General features: G+C 32.4%; 1 protein-coding gene across 2 annotated transcripts in view; it reads right to left on the reverse strand.

The window, feature by feature from the left end:
• Positions 1-18,624, reverse strand: part of LOC140448420 (inactive CLIP domain-containing serine protease A3-like) — an 86,919-nt gene that overhangs the window by 42,636 nt on the left and 25,659 nt on the right. For both annotated transcript variants that reach the window (XM_072541504.1, XM_072541503.1), the window contains exon 2: positions 439-560. In XM_072541504.1, coding sequence (XP_072397605.1) covers positions 439-560 — 122 coding nt within the window. The remainder of the gene's footprint in view (positions 1-438; positions 561-18,624) is intronic.

Below are 18,624 nucleotides of genomic sequence, written 5' to 3' on the forward strand. Positions count from 1 at the left end.
AACCACACTTACCTAATTCATGACAAGTTTATTGTATAAAAACACTACGTAGGTACTCGAAAAATAATTTCACACTGTTAGGCGCGTGGTCTACAATCGTAGACCAATCGTGTTTACACGTGTTTAAAAATTAGCACTTCACTAGCTCGCTGCAACAGACATACTGAACTTTATAGATTACGGTGTTATTAATAGCTACTGAACGTCACAGCCTAAGCGTGGTACCGACAATCTCCTTATAAACAATGTGTTTTGGAAAAGATTAGACGGGAGAAGGTCTGTGTAACGGCCTAGAGAAAGATGGAAAAATGCAGTTGGAGCGATATGGAGAAAAAGGAAGTGACAAGTGATGAATATAAAGCTAATCAAATATTTACTTCTGCAACTGGCTTAAAGACACATTAGTTTTAGGTTTGGAAAAATAAAAATTTTACTTACCACCGCCGTTCCCGTTGGAGTTACTATTCTAGGATCAATATTAGGACATGGCACTCCTGGAGGTAAGCATAAAAAGTAACGACCGTTTGAAAATCCAGAAACGTATTGACTATTGGTAGATGCTATAAATAAAATAATATTACTAACAATATACAGTGTGTCTGTAAAGTATGGAATAAATTCGATATTTCCTAAATGAAAAGACTTTTTAAAAAATCTAAAACACGTCGATTTTTAAATTGAATGTTCTACATTTTACAATAAAATTTCATTATACAAGGTGATACACATTACAGTGATGACGCCTTCGGCTCTTTTTTAAATGTAACATCCTGTATTTTAGGACATTTTTAGATCGATAAAAATGAGCTGATTTCAAAAAAGTGTAATACTCCGGTTTAATGGATATAATTTGAAAGATATGTAGGTACTTAGAAAATAAATTATTTATTATCAATTGCAAAAAAGTAGCCTACTTCTAGTTTTTGGTAAACTCTAATTATTTTTAGTAACGTTCAATAATATTTAAGTAGTAAAATAATTGTATTGAATCGTGAATGTTCTGTATTATTGCTTAGATTAATTTTAAGTAGAAATGAATTTGAGTGTAAAGCAAAGAATTAAAATACTCATGATAATTGGGTTGGAGACAAATCGCGAACTCAGATGGAAGTGTGTAATTTATTTAGTGATAAATATCCAGAAATACACCATGCAGTTAACAGTAAGTAAGATTGAAAAGAAATTTCGAGAAACTGGTACGGTTGAAAATGCACGTAAATCAGGTCGTCTCTCTGTAAATTATGTTACATTAGCTTCTACTTGCTTTTGAAGAAGATGCGCAAACTTCTGTTCGTAAGGTTAGTAGTGATCTCGATGTTTGCAAAACAACGGTACACAAAATACGTAAGTAAATTGCGAAATAACAGTCCCCGAAACCCTCTCTTGGTTTAAAATATTATTTATTTTGATGGGGCTACATTCTAATTAAATGGCGAGGTCAACCGTCAGAATTGTAGATACTGGGCAAAAGAAAACTCCAACTGGATGCGGGAACATCATACATAATACCCGCAAAAGGTAAACGTATGGGCTGGCATTGTAAGAAATAAAATCATTGGACCCTTACTATTTCGAAAGTAATTTAAACGGGCCAGCATACCTTCAGTTTTTAAGTGGGTATCTCGTACCTACTTTAGTTAATTTATTCCCCAGTACAATTAATCTTGGAGGTTTTGATAAAAGTTTATGGTTTCAATAGGATGGTGCGCCTCCGTATTATGCTTTAGATGTTCGAAAGTACCTAACCGAAATTTTTCCATGTGGATTGGAAGACGTGGACATATTGAATGGCCAGTGAGGTCGCCATACCTCAATCCTTTGAATTATTTTATATAGGGTCATCTGGGTAATGTTGTTTATAAGACGAAACCTGCAAATATTGGAGACCTAAAAACAAGAATTCATAAAGAAATAAACAAAAAACAGGCTTCGAAGATATGGTATATAAAATGCGGAACAATGGGCATATCAGTACTAGAGAATATATTACATATACTACTTTTGCAGATGACATAAGGCAATTAACGCAAGAATATAAGCTATGGGACTCAAGATAAATATGTATATGTATATATGTATGTAAAATAAGACCGAATACTTATGTATTGAATCCGAGGTCGCAGATTTAAAGTTTAAGAAGAGACCGAGAGTTTAGAGAATAAGCCGAGATGGTACTTGTACAAAAGATATAGAAATAAAAATAGCATGGGGAAAACAAGCCACGAAAGCACTCCATGCAGTATTATGAAAGAACACTCTAACCAATGAGAACAAAAAAGAGTCTTTCAGAGCATAGTGATGAATATTATCCTATATGGAGCGAAAGTATGGTCAATGACAACACCAATATGAAATAAAATAAGAATAGTTAAACTGAACTTTATGAGGAGATATCTACACATTATCAGAGCGGATAATATAAGAACAGACGAAATATGGAACAGAATGGAAGCAGAATGTTCAATTACAAAAAAATTGGAAAACAGAGTCCTGCAGTGATACGGGCATATACAAACAATGCCAACAAAGTACAGGTGAAAAACAAAATTGGACTGGGACCCGCCGGGGAGAGAAAGACATATATACATATGTATATACATATGTATATACATATATATATCTACGGCATTAAGTGAACTCCGCCCATGTTAAAATTCAGGTTCAATTGAGCTCCGTGGTCAAGTGGATACCGATATACGGAGCTCACTTGACAATTCCGTAATATTGGTTCAGTCGATTCATCAACATGTAGAGTTTAATAATTTATAAAAAATTTTTGGAGCCCCTAAATACCCCTGTATCATAAATGTATATCGTTTAGTTCACGTGTATATATTATAGGGGTCGTTCAGATCTTTTTCATTGTATATTTGAACCATACGTTTATCGGTTTAAGTAAGCTCTGAGAGTTTGGCAACTGTGCGATTATACCGTATATTTTCAACATATACCCTGAACGGTTTATATGGGCTCCTTATTTTTATCTACTATTTGTAGACAGAGTAATGTCATATGCATTACACTGTGTAACAGAGGATATCTTATTACCTGGTATAACTACGTACTAAAAGGAAACTGGTTCTTTAAAAAACAGGTATATAGATACAAAAGGATTTCGGCTTATTATTTAATGGAATGTTCGCTTGCATAGAAAATTTTATTTTTTCTGCATTTTTAGAAATGTTTTTTTATTTAATATAATTTTATTAGTTCAATGCCGAATTCGATGTTTTTTTTTTTTATTACAGAAATTTCGTAATGTATTTTGTTTACGTGAGTATGTCTTTGTACGTTTTATGTAAGCACCCGATTAATAAAAACTACATTTATTTCATCTACTCTTCTGCGATATCTTGTATAAAGCTTTTTTATTATTTTAGTTCTGGTCTTATTTGTATACTCATATGATATCTCGATAGAAGGTTATCTCAAAATAAATATGGTTAAGTGCTGCAATAGATATTTTTGTGTTTAAATGGGTAGTAGTGTGCACAAAAAAAAAGAATGGTTAATTTGTCTATCAAGGTATATTCGGCAGCAGAAGCATATAGTGCAAGCGTCTATGTTTTAAAGGCGGAAGGACGTACGCCTCATTTTTAGCTGACAAGCTTGCGAAGAATATTATTTCTGGTCCTCAATTTACCTTTTAGTTTTAAACAATGATCTGTGACTGATCCCGTGGGATACAAACTATTTTCAAGAAATTTATAGGAAGTCTACAGTTCAACAATTTCATGACATTATTGGATGTTCAGTTTGTGAAAGCGTCTATGTTAGGGAAATTGAGAAGCGCACATGAGTTTTTCAGGGGTTTTGGCTGAAAATTGATTCATAGTTTATTTTTATTGTGCAATAATAGGTGTATCGTCTTTATAATATTAGTCCTATTATCTACCGGTATGAGTTGATCGTTTGGGTAAATGTTATACAGTGTAGGTGCTTTTATGCTACCCCAAGCAAGACCGTTTTTCATCTGCTATTCTTAACATTGAGTGATACAAAAAATATTCTCTTGTATAGGCATACGCAAATAATATAAGTGAGTTTGTTATCTAAGGGGATATCATATAGTTTTTCGAGAAATATTTGGTAATTTAAGGTGTTGTAAGCGGCATTTAGATTGAAAAATACCACCCCTGATACCTGATATTTTTCGTACCCGTCTTTGATGTGTTGGGTAAAATTTAGCATTTGTAATCTACATGATCTTCCCTATCTATAGCCACTTTTGTTTACAGATTTCGTAATAGTGCTCAGATTCTCAATGTAGGTAGTTGTATTATTTTTCATTAAATATGTAGATGGTGGATCCAAGCTGAACATCGTTGAAAGGTTCTCTGAAAGCTGACTGGTGTTGTCCTTTCTTACTTTGAGTTATTCTTTGCTTTTTTTCCGACAGAGATAGCATGTCTATATCTATAATGTGGTTTTCAGCGATAAGCTTTATACCAAATACCCTACGTTAGGCCCTATATGTGTTTCCTGTACTAGAAATGAGTCAGATTCGTATTTAGCGCATATGTCTGATAAGTTTAAGTAAAGTAAAGTTTCTTGATCTCTAGATATACCCTTAACAGTTATATACATATGTTATTAGAATAGTTGGTCCTAAAAAGGACCAATTTGACAAAATCATATTAAAGGGGTGACTGACGAATGAGCCGATTAATTATTTAATCATTACCCTGGGTATGCCCGATTGTTTTGATCTTCTTAGTACTTAAATTTTCGTAAAGGCTCGTTCTTTGAACCCCGTAAGTAATGCCTAATATTTTACTTTTATTGAAAATTTAAATTTTACATGCCGTGTATTACTTTTTGACGATATTTCGAATCAGATTTGTATAGTAATAATTTAAGGTATTAAAGAGCCTGTTTGTGGAAAATAAATAAGTTTGTGATATCGTTCGTAACTCATATATAGATAATAAAAAAATAAACAGTTAAAATAGGTGTAAAAAATTTCAACTTCATACATGGCACCATTGTTCAGGTGATGATGGGTTTATCACAGATATCAAAGGTTACATTTTAATTCAAGGTTCTATTTGCGTATTTTCAATATTAAAAGAGTAAGAAAAGACATGTTTATGCTTTTATTTATGTTTTAAATCTATTCTATTTTCTTTCTAGAGTTCCGTCTTCTTTGAACGACCTGTGGTCTTTTTTCAATTCGGCACTTGTCTAAGGCTATGACAAATACTCTGTCCTCTGCTATTCTACATTAATATGACTGATTCATTTTCTCTTTCTTGCAGCTATTTTATTGTTTATCCTGTCAATCCTGTGTATCTTTTTCTTCTTCTTCTTCTTCTTTTTATATAGACATTACTCTGTCTGTTTTTCAATGTGTCTCCAGTAAGTTGCCGTTCCATGGTTTTCGTGGTCTTCTTGCTGATCGTCTTCCTATTGGGTAACCGTCTCTTGCCATGTCTACTACTCGACTATTTGTTGTCATTCGGCTTATATGATCGTTCCATTCTACTCTTCTATTTCTTAACCAGTTCTTAATGTTCTTCACCTTGTATCTACATCGTATATCTGTACTTCTAGCTCTGTCCCATAGTGTCTTACCATCAATTTTTCTAAGTGTTTTTATCTCTGTTGTTTCTAACATCCTTTTTGTCCTCTCTGTGTCAGGTCTTCTTTCTGCTGCGTATGTCATTATTGGTCTGATAACTGTTTTGTAAATTCTGCCTTTGGTTTCTTTCCCGATATTTTTATTTCTTCATATTGTTTCATTTAAGCAGCCTGCGGCTCTGTTTGCTCTATTCAGTGGATCTTCCACTTAAGTTTCGAGATTTCCGTAGCTAGATAATGTGATACCTAGATATTTAAACTCCATCACTTGTACTATTATCTGACCTTCCAGCTCCAATTAACATATTAGTAAACTTGCTGTTGAAACCATGCATTTTGTCTCTTTTGAAGAAATTAACATGTTAAATTTTCTGGCGGTTATATGAAATTGGTGTAGCATACGTTGTAAATCATCTTCACTTTGAAGGAATAGTATTGCGTCGTCTGCATAGCAGATTATTTTAATTTGTTTTTCTCCCATTTGGTATCCTCTTTTATTTCTTACTTTTTTATTATTTCATCCATAATCCGGTTGAACAATAAAGGAATCAGGAAATCTCCCTGTCTTATCCCATTACCAGCTTCAATAGGGTCGGTTAGTTCTTCTTCTACTTTTACTTTTATTGTGTTGTTTTGGTATATATTTTCGATTGTTTTGATTATTCAATGAAATTGACATTAATTTGATAGTTTTCATTTTATTAGTACTGATGGTATATAACTAGCATCTGTTGGTACCATATATCAATTTGAACATGTATAAGTAAGAGCACTCTCTTGTTAGTAATTTCAGTGTAAATTATGACGAAACCAGAAATAACCCATAATATTATCCCACACCTCAAAGGTCTGCCTCGCGGTATCTGGGAGACGCAATAATTCGCTTTTGATAGATAAAAACAAAAACCCACTAAGACGAACACAACATAAATCAAAAAAATCCGTCAACCTGTCAATAGGGACATACAATATTAGATCAATGTCTACAGATGAAAAAGTACATGAATTGGAAGAAGAATTAACAAACATAAAATGAGATATCATAGGCCTATCAGAAACTCGACGAAAAGAAGAAACCCGAATACAGCCTATGTCATACTTAAAATAAGAAGAACATCAATTAAAATTATCCAGGTATATGCCCCCATGACAGCTTATGATGACGAAGATATCGAACTATTTTATGAAGATATATCAAAGGCTATGGAAGAACATAAAAATCGTCTTATACTACTAATTCGAGATTTCAATGCCAAACTGGGTAGAAAACTAAACAAGGAAGAAACTAAAACAGGAGATTTCGGGTATGGTCAGAGAAATGATGGAGGTGCTACTTTGATGAACTACCTAGAAGAAAAGCATCTATACGCAATGAACTCCTTTTACAAAAAGAAGCCCCAACGAAAGTGGACATGGATCAGCCCTAATGGATCCACAAAAAATGAGATCGACTACATACTGTCCACGGAACGATATATCATTAAAGTTGTAACAGTTCTTAACAGATTCACAACAGGTAGCGATCACTGGATGGTCAGAGCAAAAATTAGTGTTGACGGTAACTACGAAATGAAAAGAAAAATAATTAAAACCTGGGATCTAGTAGATAGAAACAAACTAGGGCAATATAAAGAGATATACAAAGACCTATTAAAAGAACAACTTACTTAAAAATTAGACAGTGATGACAAAGATATTGTAACGCTGCCGTGCTACAATAATATATACAAGGCCTGAATCGCTCACTGTCGGAAGAGAATTGGGCGGGGTTTTCATAAACATATAGAAACTATATCGTATTTTAAATTCAAGCACAATTAGATAATATGAAATTATAATTTATTATTGGACGCCACCCCTGGTTTATCCTCAAAGGGGAAGAGCAAAAAAAAATTAAGATTTATTGAAAGTGTACAAGAAAACTATTCTTTATTATTTCTTAGCAATGAACAAAAAGAAAACATTAAAAGTTACGTCATCCCAAAGGGATTCCAAAATATTATTTTATGTTAACATTATCATAAACAAAAAATCTTTGTATCGTATTAAATTAAGAATTGGTTATAAAGAAAATGAATGTATATATATATATATATTAACCCCAAATTTCGAAATTTGTTTACATTGAAAATAATATAGTTATTTATCAACTAGCAACAATGAAGAAAATAAACCTTTAAATTAAATTAGAACACTTCACTATATTTTCATTTTTTTTGAGTTCATAATCATTTCTGTTGTCTTGAAAGTAGGTATAATAAAAATTGGTACAACCTTAATCTGCTCTGTTTCTCTTCTTGTTTAATAAGTCACCAAATAAACCATTGATTCAGCTACGTACTATATAAAATCACCACCATCCTAGATAAGAGGGGTTAGGGATTCCAAAAAAAGATACTGCTACTGGGCCATGATCTGGAATAACTCCATAGCAATACTATCTTGCGACGAGTATTAGAAATATAATATCAGCATTATAGCCTCTCCAATAAGGGTCTAAAAAAATAAATATCTATCTGAAATATGGACAAGAAAAGGATTTATTTGCTCACCTCTGAATTGAGACCCACTTTGGAAACACGTCTTAACGGTTGGACGGTCTTAACAGAAAAGAGCGAAGCGCTGTCATGGCGCCTGAATCTGGAAATTGGGCGTGAGTGACAAGTTGAAAAATATGCTCATCTACCGGATATATTTGGGAATTACAGAAGAATCCTTGAGTCGGCTACAGGTAGGTACTTGACAGATAGATGGGGCTATTAGTTTTATTTAAAAAAAAATTATTGAAATTTATAATGATTTTCTTTTATCTTTTGAAACGGTTACACAGCCCTCCCCACGATTTCAACTGGGTACCAGCGTGGAATCGGACTAGGCATGGTGGCACACCATACTAACCTTTTCAAAAGTGGAAATAGATATACGGAGAGGTAAGACAAACAGAATGGACAAATGTAGCTACAATCTGGACTCACAGAATCCTTCTTTCACAACTCACGTGGTAACAACTCAAAGATTTCAGAACAAAGCGAAACAGAACGCATAGAAATGACTCAACTATAAAAATGTAAACAAAAAAAAATTGCATGCTCACTCTCAAAATGCATAGGGTATTTCACCTATAACCAATATCATGAACAAAGCGGAATAAAACAAAACATATCTACAAATCATTATTTGAGACCAAATGCTCGCATTCAATCGAAACAATATAATTAAGATATTATTATTTGAAATTTCATAAGTAATATAAAGCAAAACATACTAGTGTTGTCACCAAGATACAAAACAGATAATTTACTGCGTAGTCGTTATGAGACCTAACACAATAAAACACAAAAAAAAATAATGTTATCGTTTGTTCGGAAGCGTAGAGTCTTTCATCTATGACTTAATCCACGAATAACATAAGAATAATAATACAATCGTATCATTAACGCCATAAGATACAAAATACAAATGTGTCATCGTTTGTTCGGAAGCATAGAGTCTTTCATCTATGACTTAATCCACGAATAACATAAGGTAATAACGCAGCGCGTCATTATAGACACATTTAGAAATACACAAATAAAAGGAAAGAGTTACTAATAGTTCAAAATTGGGTACATTAAAGTTCTACAAAGACAAGCCTTAATAAGTTTACTGGGAAAGGTAGACATCAGAATTTCTGTAAGACACATCTATATTTAGAAACAAAAAAAAGGCTGATGTTTAGTTATTAGTATGACAACTAGAATTTGTGATAACTAACGTGTATCATCCGCCTATAATAGGGACAACATTGGTAGGTCAACTTCGGGTAGGGTTAACTTCGGGTAGGGTCAACTTCGGGTAGGGTCTAAATAATTCTAGATTATATAACTAAACAAGTATTGGAGAACTAAAAAAGTTTCCTGACGCGGGAGGCTGTTATTCAAGATTTATTACTGAAATACAATTATGAATGGCTTATCATTCCGACGAGTCAACTAGCGGGAATCCGCTTACTTCATCCCTAGCCTTCCTCAGTGTCTGGCCATTCAGAATATAGGATGTTAGACAGCAATAATCTTTTCAAACATTATTTTGGGGGGTTTCGAATAGAGAGTCTAAATTCGAAGGTCTTCACACTAAGAGTAAAACTTAGGCAAAATGAACAGATACTATAATGAACTATCATTGGTAACTAGACAGAGGAATCTTGATATCTTTGGTATAGATACCAAAAAAATTACTTGGATTTATAAATCCGTAAAATAAGATAAATTGAATTTTGTATCCACTTGAAGACAACTAAAGGTATGTACAATTTATTGTAATATAAACTAACATAAGCATAAAAATATCACATTCTACCAAGGCATTCTAAAAATAAAATGAGATTAAATTTTGCAAACACCCTTAAAATCAATATAGGTTCTTGGTCGGGGTAGCACAAACTCAAGATCTCGATCAATACAAACTAGAGAGAAAATAATACCGAAGTAGAATAAGATAAGATAAAAATAAAATTTATGTCGAAAAGAAATACGACATATATACATATATATAGACATATTGAACACAATAAATGATCAATATTATAATAATAAAAAGTAAAACAGTTCAACGAACTGGGGTGCGAGCCAAACTGAGTTGCTCTGGAGATCGACGTGCGGAGTCTCCTACACTACTTCCAGAGGCTCGTCTCTTTGCGACAACATCTGAGATACACAAAATTATTAATTGGAATAGGGATAAGTCCACTAATCCACTTGACTATAGCAGGATGCTCCCTGGCTAATAGTCAACACCACCGACATAAAACAAGGGTTGTCGAGACAGCTCAAAAAAAAAAATTGAAACGTGTCAACTTCCAGAAGGGAAAGAAGCACTAAGGGACAGATTTGCCGAAGCAAAGTGGTATTCAATGTACTAAGTACTAGGGTATCAGTGCTGTACTGACCCCACGCCAAAAAAAATTTGGAAAGGAAACGAATCCTCTCCAGGATAAAGTTCGCGTTAGCGCAACTCTTCCTGTACACGGGCCACGGAGGGGTTGAATAGTCGCTGGAGAAGGTAGCAAAGATTAAGTACGCAAAGGCGTAAAGGGAATCAACTAAAAAAATTAAAAATTAAGAATGGACTGAACATTTTAGAAGAAAGGTAATAAAATTTTAAGAAAACCGATTTATTCGGTTTCAGACAAATCTGAATTATCCGACGAAATACTGACAGGTTGATAAGCTTTTAGGTCTTAATAAAACAAAAAAATAAACAAAAATCACGACATATTTACATGCAAAATTAAACTGGATGCTCGATTTGATGAATCGACATCAGGTACAGTTCGTTGGCTATTAGGCACAACGACCAATGGCAGATTTCTATAAATATGGCTCTAACCTAACCAAAAGTGTGGAACAGACCAGTGTTAAAGTTTCTGGGAGCGAAAAGAGGGATGCTTCCAGCTCAACAAAGGCGGATGGCCTACTAAGTAGCTTTAGCAAGTTTCGCTATGGTTATCCACTAGGTAGACAACCTAAATAGCATCAAACAATAATAAAGTTGACTATGACAGTCAAGCAATGAATGAATTTCCAACCACTGGTTGAAAATTAAACGCAAAAGAAGAAAGACAGGATGGCCAATAGTTCCATAAGAATATCCTCTGTGATTGATCACAGCGGAAAATTTCCAAGCAAGAAGACTGGCAAAAGGACAAAAGAAGAAAATAAATCCAAACCGTTAATACACAATCTTGGAGAAGAAGAAAGAAAATGGGTTTATGGCATACAAGCCACAATCGCTACACAAACAGTTCAGTTTCAAACTGCTGTTTCCAAAAGAAACAAAAAAAAATCATAAGAGTCTTCCACGAAACAAAAACTTACGAAAAGACTTAAAAGGAACGGAAGAATCATTACCGTTTTCCAAAGAAATAGAAAAATATTACAGTCCATCGTTAATAATAAAAAATCATGATGTTGGATGTAACACACCATAACAATAAAAAAAGGTTGAACAGTAAAACATTTTTGACACCTAATTGAATCCAATATGGTCGTCATACAAATCACAAAGAAATGTTTACCATTCTTTAGCAGAACTCTAACAGAGTCAAAATAATATAAACTTTTCATTCTCAGTGGGTCATTTAACGGTAGTACCAGAACTATTTCAATTGATAAACAAACGTGGTCTTAACGTCGACATAAAGATAAAAGATAAATTCACAATAGGCGGCAGCGGGTTGTTTCACCTCTGTATATACAAAGAGTCACAATAGACAACAGCAAACTACTTCAACCTCACTTGTACCATATCGTGAACACAAGATAATAAATGAAAGCTTTTGAGCCTTAGCCAAAAGTCTCAAAGCAAAAAGGTATATGTGGTCTAATAAACTATTAGAACACCGCAAAAATGTCAACGACAAAAAAAAGAAAGCTGCTGGATATACAACAGTCTGACATCACACAAATAACTCAAGATACAATAATACAGGTCACGTGCCTGTACGTCCTACAGGACATCTCGAGAAAAAAAAGGTAAAACCACAAATAACAATAAGTTCCAGTACCAAAAACATACTTCTACTACATCTGACCACACAAAGACATAAAATTAACATAACAGAAGGAGAATAACAATATTTCCGCTCTATATTCTCAACAAAGACGCCTTAGGCAGAGAGAAACGAAGTTATATCATTACTTCCTTATACATTCAAAACAAAAGAACCATGGACTGTAAAATATAGAAAGCATTTTCCTTTTCAGGAAATAAAATTTTCTTTTCAAAGTACGAAAAAGTTAAACTATGAAAAAATAATTTTTTAAAATAAACGAAAAACAAATTAAAAAGAAAATTTATCAGATCACAGACTAAACATATTAAAAACATCCTAATATCAAAGAACTCAACTTGAAATCCTCGCAAAAAAGAATATTTCGCGTAAGTATTCTACAAAAATCCAGATAACACATTTTAAAATCAGGTAGGTCGGGACAGCCTGTATATAGGTATAATTCCCAACTGATTGCCGTAAATAGAAACCATGAATCAAGGTCAAGAAATAAAATTCACTTAATTGATTTTTCAAATAACAAACGCTAATAGCCATTTCGTTCATTTAAAATAAACACATTGAGGAATATAATTATTATGGTTCTATAAACAAAAAGACTGAACTGCAAGGAAAAAGAATTGAGGACTATACAAATTGTTGAGACATATTAGCCGGAATAATTTCAAGGTTTCAATCAATCTGAACACTAAAAAAAGAAATAAACAAAATTCATTTTTTACTTATGGAATGTTTACCTAGGCGGACGGGGAATAAACAGACGATTATCTTACCATTCAAAATACGACCATTAAAATGCACACGTAATAAACATTCCAAATACGTATTATGTATTTCACAAAATTAAAAATACGACGAGAATATTTCTACGCAATTTTACGAAGATTAAAAACGAATACATATAATCATATAAATACTTTGCAGAAAAAATTCTAAACTGATTAAACAAAAATTGGGTAAAAGCAAATACACAATCAACTTGAGTCTAAAATACGAAATGTAAACAGAAATCATAAACATATTACGTTGTTTTTATAATGAAGATACACGCCCCACGTTGGGCGCCATTTATGTAACGCTGCCGTGCTACAATAATATATACAAGGCCTGAATCGCTCACTGTCGGAAGAGAATTGGGCGGGGTTTTCATAAACATATAGAAACTATATCGTATTTTAAATTCAAGCACAATTAGATAATATGAAATTATAATTTATTATTGGACGCCACCCCTGGTTTATCCTCAAAGGGGAAGAGCAAAAAAAAATTAAGATTTATTGAAAGTGTACAAGAAAACTATTCTTTATTATTTCTTAGCAATGAACAAAAAGAAAACATTAAAAGTTACGTCATCCCAAAGGGATTCCAAAATATTATTTTATGTTAACATTATCATAAACAAAAAATCTTTGTATCGTATTAAATTAAGAATTGGTTATAAAGAAAATGAATGTATATATATATATATATATTAACCCCAAATTTCGAAATTTGTTTACATTGAAAATAATATAGTTATTTATCAACTAGCAACAATGAAGAAAATAAACCTTTAAATTAAATTAGAACACTTCACTATATTTTCATTTTTTTTGAGTTCATAATCATTTCTGTTGTCTTGAAAGTAGGTATAATAAAAATTGGTACAACCTTAATCTGCTCTGTTTCTCTTCTTGTTTAATAAGTCACCAAATAAACCATTGATTCAGCTACGTACTATATAAAATCACCACCATCCTAGATAAGAGGGGTTAGGGATTCCAAAAAAAGATACTGCTACTGGGCCATGATCTGGAATAACTCCATAGCAATACTATCTTGCGACGAGTATTAGAAATATAATATCAGCATTATAGCCTCTCCAATAAGGGTCTAAAAAAATAAATATCTATCTGAAATATGGACAAGAAAAGGATTTATTTGCTCACCTCTGAATTGAGACCCACTTTGGAAACACGTCTTAACGGTTGGACGGTCTTAACAGAAAAGAGCGAAGCGCTGTCATGGCGCCTGAATCTGGAAATTGGGCGTGAGTGACAAGTTGAAAAATATGCTCATCTACCGGATATATTTGGGAATTACAGAAGAATCCTTGAGTCGGCTACAGGTAGGTACTTGACAGATAGATGGGGCTATTAGTTTTATTTAAAAAAAAAATATTGAAATTTATAATGATTTTCTTTTATCTTTTGAAACGGTTACAATATAGATGAAATAGACAACATACTTACAGCAACGATGATTACATCAGGAAAAGAAATAGCAAAAAAGGATCTAAAAAAGAACAACTATATATCAACAGAAACAAAGAAGCTTATGGATAAAAAAAGGAAGCTATAGAATATGTAGAAATCAATAAAACAATAAGCAGAATGATAAGAGAAAATAAGAGAAAAGAACAAGAAATAAAAATAGAAAAAGTAATACAAAAATATGAAATGCTTAAGACCGAAATTAGGTAAGTGTGAAATAAACAAAATAAAAGATGAAAACGGACTAGAAACAAACATTAAAGATGACATTATAAATATTATCCACCATTTCTACTCAGAACTATATAAAACAAAAAAGGAACCACCAGAAACAATTAAAAACCAACTTAAAGCTAAAGTAAAAAATGTCAACTCAGAGCTACAGCCAGAAATAAGCAAATCAGAAATATAGAAGGCATTGAAAGAAATGAAAAACAATAAATCGCCTGGAAAAGATGGAATAACTGCAGATATGCTGAAATATGGTGGAAAAGTGGTAATTAACACTCTACATTCCCTTTTTAACAAGATATTAAAAGAAAAAAGAATCCCAATCAACTGGAAGGAATCCGTAACCATTATCCTACACAAGAAAGGGGATAAAGCAGATATAAAAAAACTACCGTCCCATAACACTCCTCAATGTAATGTATAAACTCCCAACAAAAATTTTAACCAATAGATTGACGACAAAATTCGATGGAAACCCAACAAGCTGGTTTTAGAAAGGGATTCAGCAAAAGTGACCATTTACTAAGTATGAAAATACTTATAGAACGAGCAAATGAATACCATATTCCTCTATATATAGCGTTCATACATTTCGAAAAGGCTTTCGACAGTGTCGAACATTGAGCAGTGAAAAGTTCTTTGATTAACAGCAGAATTTACCACAGATATACGGAACTAATAGCCAATATATATAAGGAAGCCAAAACAACAATTAAAGTATATGAATAAACAAAATCAATACAAATAAATAGAGGCGTGAGACAGGGTGACACAATATCACCGAAACTTTTTAATCAGGCTGTGGAAGATATTTTTAAAAGATTAGAATGGGAAGAAAAAGGTATAAAAATTTGTGGACAACACTTGAACCATCTAATATACGCTGATGACATCGCATTGATAACAGATAAATGAGAAGAATTATTTGAAATGATGAAAGAACTGGACGTAGAAGCTGGAAAGATAGACCTTATTATGAATTACAGCAAGACCAAAATTATAACAAATACAGATGAAAACATCACAATGAGGTTCGGACAAGATGAAGTAGAACAAGTTCAGGATTATATATATCTGGGTCAAACTATAAAACGTAACAAAGAAAACCAAACAGCAGAGATAAAAAGACGAGTTAGACTGGCATGGGCGGCATTTGGCAAACTAAGCTACATTCTTAAAAACAAAAGATATCCACAGCATCTTAAGACTAAAGTATACAATCAAAGCGTACTCCCTGTTCTAAATTATGGTTCTCAAATGTGGACATTTACAAAAGCAAACATGGACATAACCATAAAAACCCAAAGAGCAATGGAAAGACAAATGTTGCACATAAGACTAATGGATAAAAAGAGAAACAAGTGGATAAGAGAGAAAACAAAAGTGAGGGATGTTAGACAAGAAGTTGCAAAATTGAAATGGAGATTTGCCGGGCACAATATAAGACAAAAAGAAGACCAATGGAACAAAATTCTTATAAGTTGGAGACCGTGGGAATATAAACTAAGCAGAGGAAAGTCCCAAATGAGATGGGCAGATGATATCAAGAAGCACGTGGGCTCTAGGTGGATAACTATACCGACAGACAGAGAAGAATGGAAAAGGATTGGGAAGGCCTATGTCCAAAGATGGACCGAAAAAGGCTAATTAGATAGAGACAGATTCTGCCCGTGTGATCTTTGTATTTCCGTTGATTGAATAGTATAGGGTATCCAATATTTTAATTAATGGTATGTCAGAGTTTTATAAATTTTATATATATTTGCAAAATGAAGAAGAAAGTTAAGCACAGGCAGTTAAACAGCTGATCTGTCAATTTAGAAGTAAGAGCAAGTACCAACTTGCTGAAAAGCATACCATACACAAAAGGGATAATAAAATGTACTACACAAACTATAGCGATATGAGCTATATATAAGCTATATATCTATTAATTATTAGGATATACAATATTTTTTCTAATACACCTGGAACGATTGAGTGAATAATCAATTATTGACTATTAGGCAGTTAATTAGAAATGTTGGGAATACAAAAAAATCATTAAACTAGTTATTTATAGATTTTAAACAAACACTGATATAATCATAAGAATAAAACTATGAAATACCATGGCAGAACTAGGCTTACCTAATAAACTAATTAATAAAGTATCTTACTGTCGACTTATTTTCAAATGTACTGCAAAGAGCTTTAAAAAATGTGAATGAATTATTAACAGCTGTTTTGAAAACTAAATATTATGAGACGAATTGGGGATATTATATTACACAAACTAAACCGCTTGCCTACAAAAAATATTAGGAAAATATGATACGACGCGAAAGACTAATGACTTTACAGCTAATTGCCACATAAGTATCAATGTAACTATAGCTCGCAAAATGGGTTCAATTACATTGCAATTTTTAAATTTTTCGTAATAAAATGAAGTGATTGATTGTTGTTTTGAAAAGGTAAGTTGTTTTTTATTTTTGTATTCCTATCATCTGATATTGTAATATCAACAACATTTTTCATAATATATTCTGAAATGCGCTTTCTCTTACTGATAACGAACAAAAGTTTTATTAACTTCTCGTTAATATAATTATGTAGGAATTAAGAATTTTATCTTGTTCTTACTATAGTGCTAAAGCACAAATGTAGTCATAGTCTACCGTATTTTTTTCATAGTGGTCATAGTTTTTAATTGTAGTATAGCTTATGTGTTTATAATAACTAGTGCAGAGAAAATAATAAAAATTTTTACCCTGTGCTTTATGTTTATTATCCTTTATTGTATTGGAACATCTAGAAGTATAGCAATACATTTTAATTGTTGAACAAAAGAGAAAATAAAAACACTTTTTGTGGTGTGCCACTTAACCATACACAAAATTGTACACAAATAGTCAAATGGTAGTAAAAGTTTCCGATATAGGCCGCCAGACGGTAGAGGCACCGCCGCGCTCTATGTCTATACTATGAGATGTTTTTCATACAGTTTTCGGATCAGATTTTTTCAAAACATCAAATTACATTTCCTTTTTGCCTTTCTTTATTTAGGCTAACCGCTACTGTTTTTTTCTTCAGCGTTTCTTCTTAATCTACATTAATGTTATTATATTTACAATTCTTTCTGGAACGAGCTATAATTTTTCTCAAATAACCATTTTGTGTGGTTTAGTCGCCTTAAGGTTTAGCATGCTTTGTCAGATGCTCTTTAAAGTCCCTTTTAATATTAATATCGTTTGAGAAATTTTTCCCAGATACTTATATTTCGTTTTGATTTTCAATCTTCTTTTAATGTTAGTTTAAATGGTCCAGTAGTGTGTTCGTACAGTTCAGTTATAAGCAAAATTAGGTGTTGTTGTACACCTAATTCTTTTAGTATCAGTCATAAGTGTATCCATTTGACTCTGCCGAACGCTTTACGATAATCTATAAAACAAATCCATAGTGGGATATTGAATTCCCTAGACTTTTATACTTTTTTTTTGGACTATTATAATAATAGCTTTAAAATTAAATGTTTAGTGAAAATCTCTACGCGACTTTAATGCATTAAATATTTTAATTAAAAATCGACATATCTATTGAAATTAGGCAGTAAAAAAGTATGTTATTAAAGATTGATTTATAAAATATTGTAGTTTAAATTCAACTACGCTATAAAACAAACATTGCATGTCATAAACTGCAGTAATCCAAAAATTACAAAGATCTCCCTGTTGTTTGAGTTTTCTTTAATTATATTAATAGGGTAACAAGCATTATAATCCTACCGAAGGGGCTTCTACTTTCATAAACTGTTACACGATTACTCTATCCGATGTACGTACATTTATGAACTAAATGTTTTAGTGACAATGCCTTTTAATAAAAAATACTAATTAATAAAAATGGAAACTTAACTTTTCCACGTTTATAATAGACACTTTCTTATGTTTAAAAATATATAAAACAAGTAATATAAATTACCGCCTTGTTTATTAAAACTAAAAAGTAAAATAAAGTTATGTGTCGGTT

The sequence above is a fragment of the Diabrotica undecimpunctata genome, chromosome 8, assembly GCF_040954645.1.
Source record: "Diabrotica undecimpunctata isolate CICGRU chromosome 8, icDiaUnde3, whole genome shotgun sequence".
Lineage (NCBI taxonomy): Eukaryota > Metazoa > Arthropoda > Insecta > Coleoptera > Chrysomelidae > Diabrotica > Diabrotica undecimpunctata.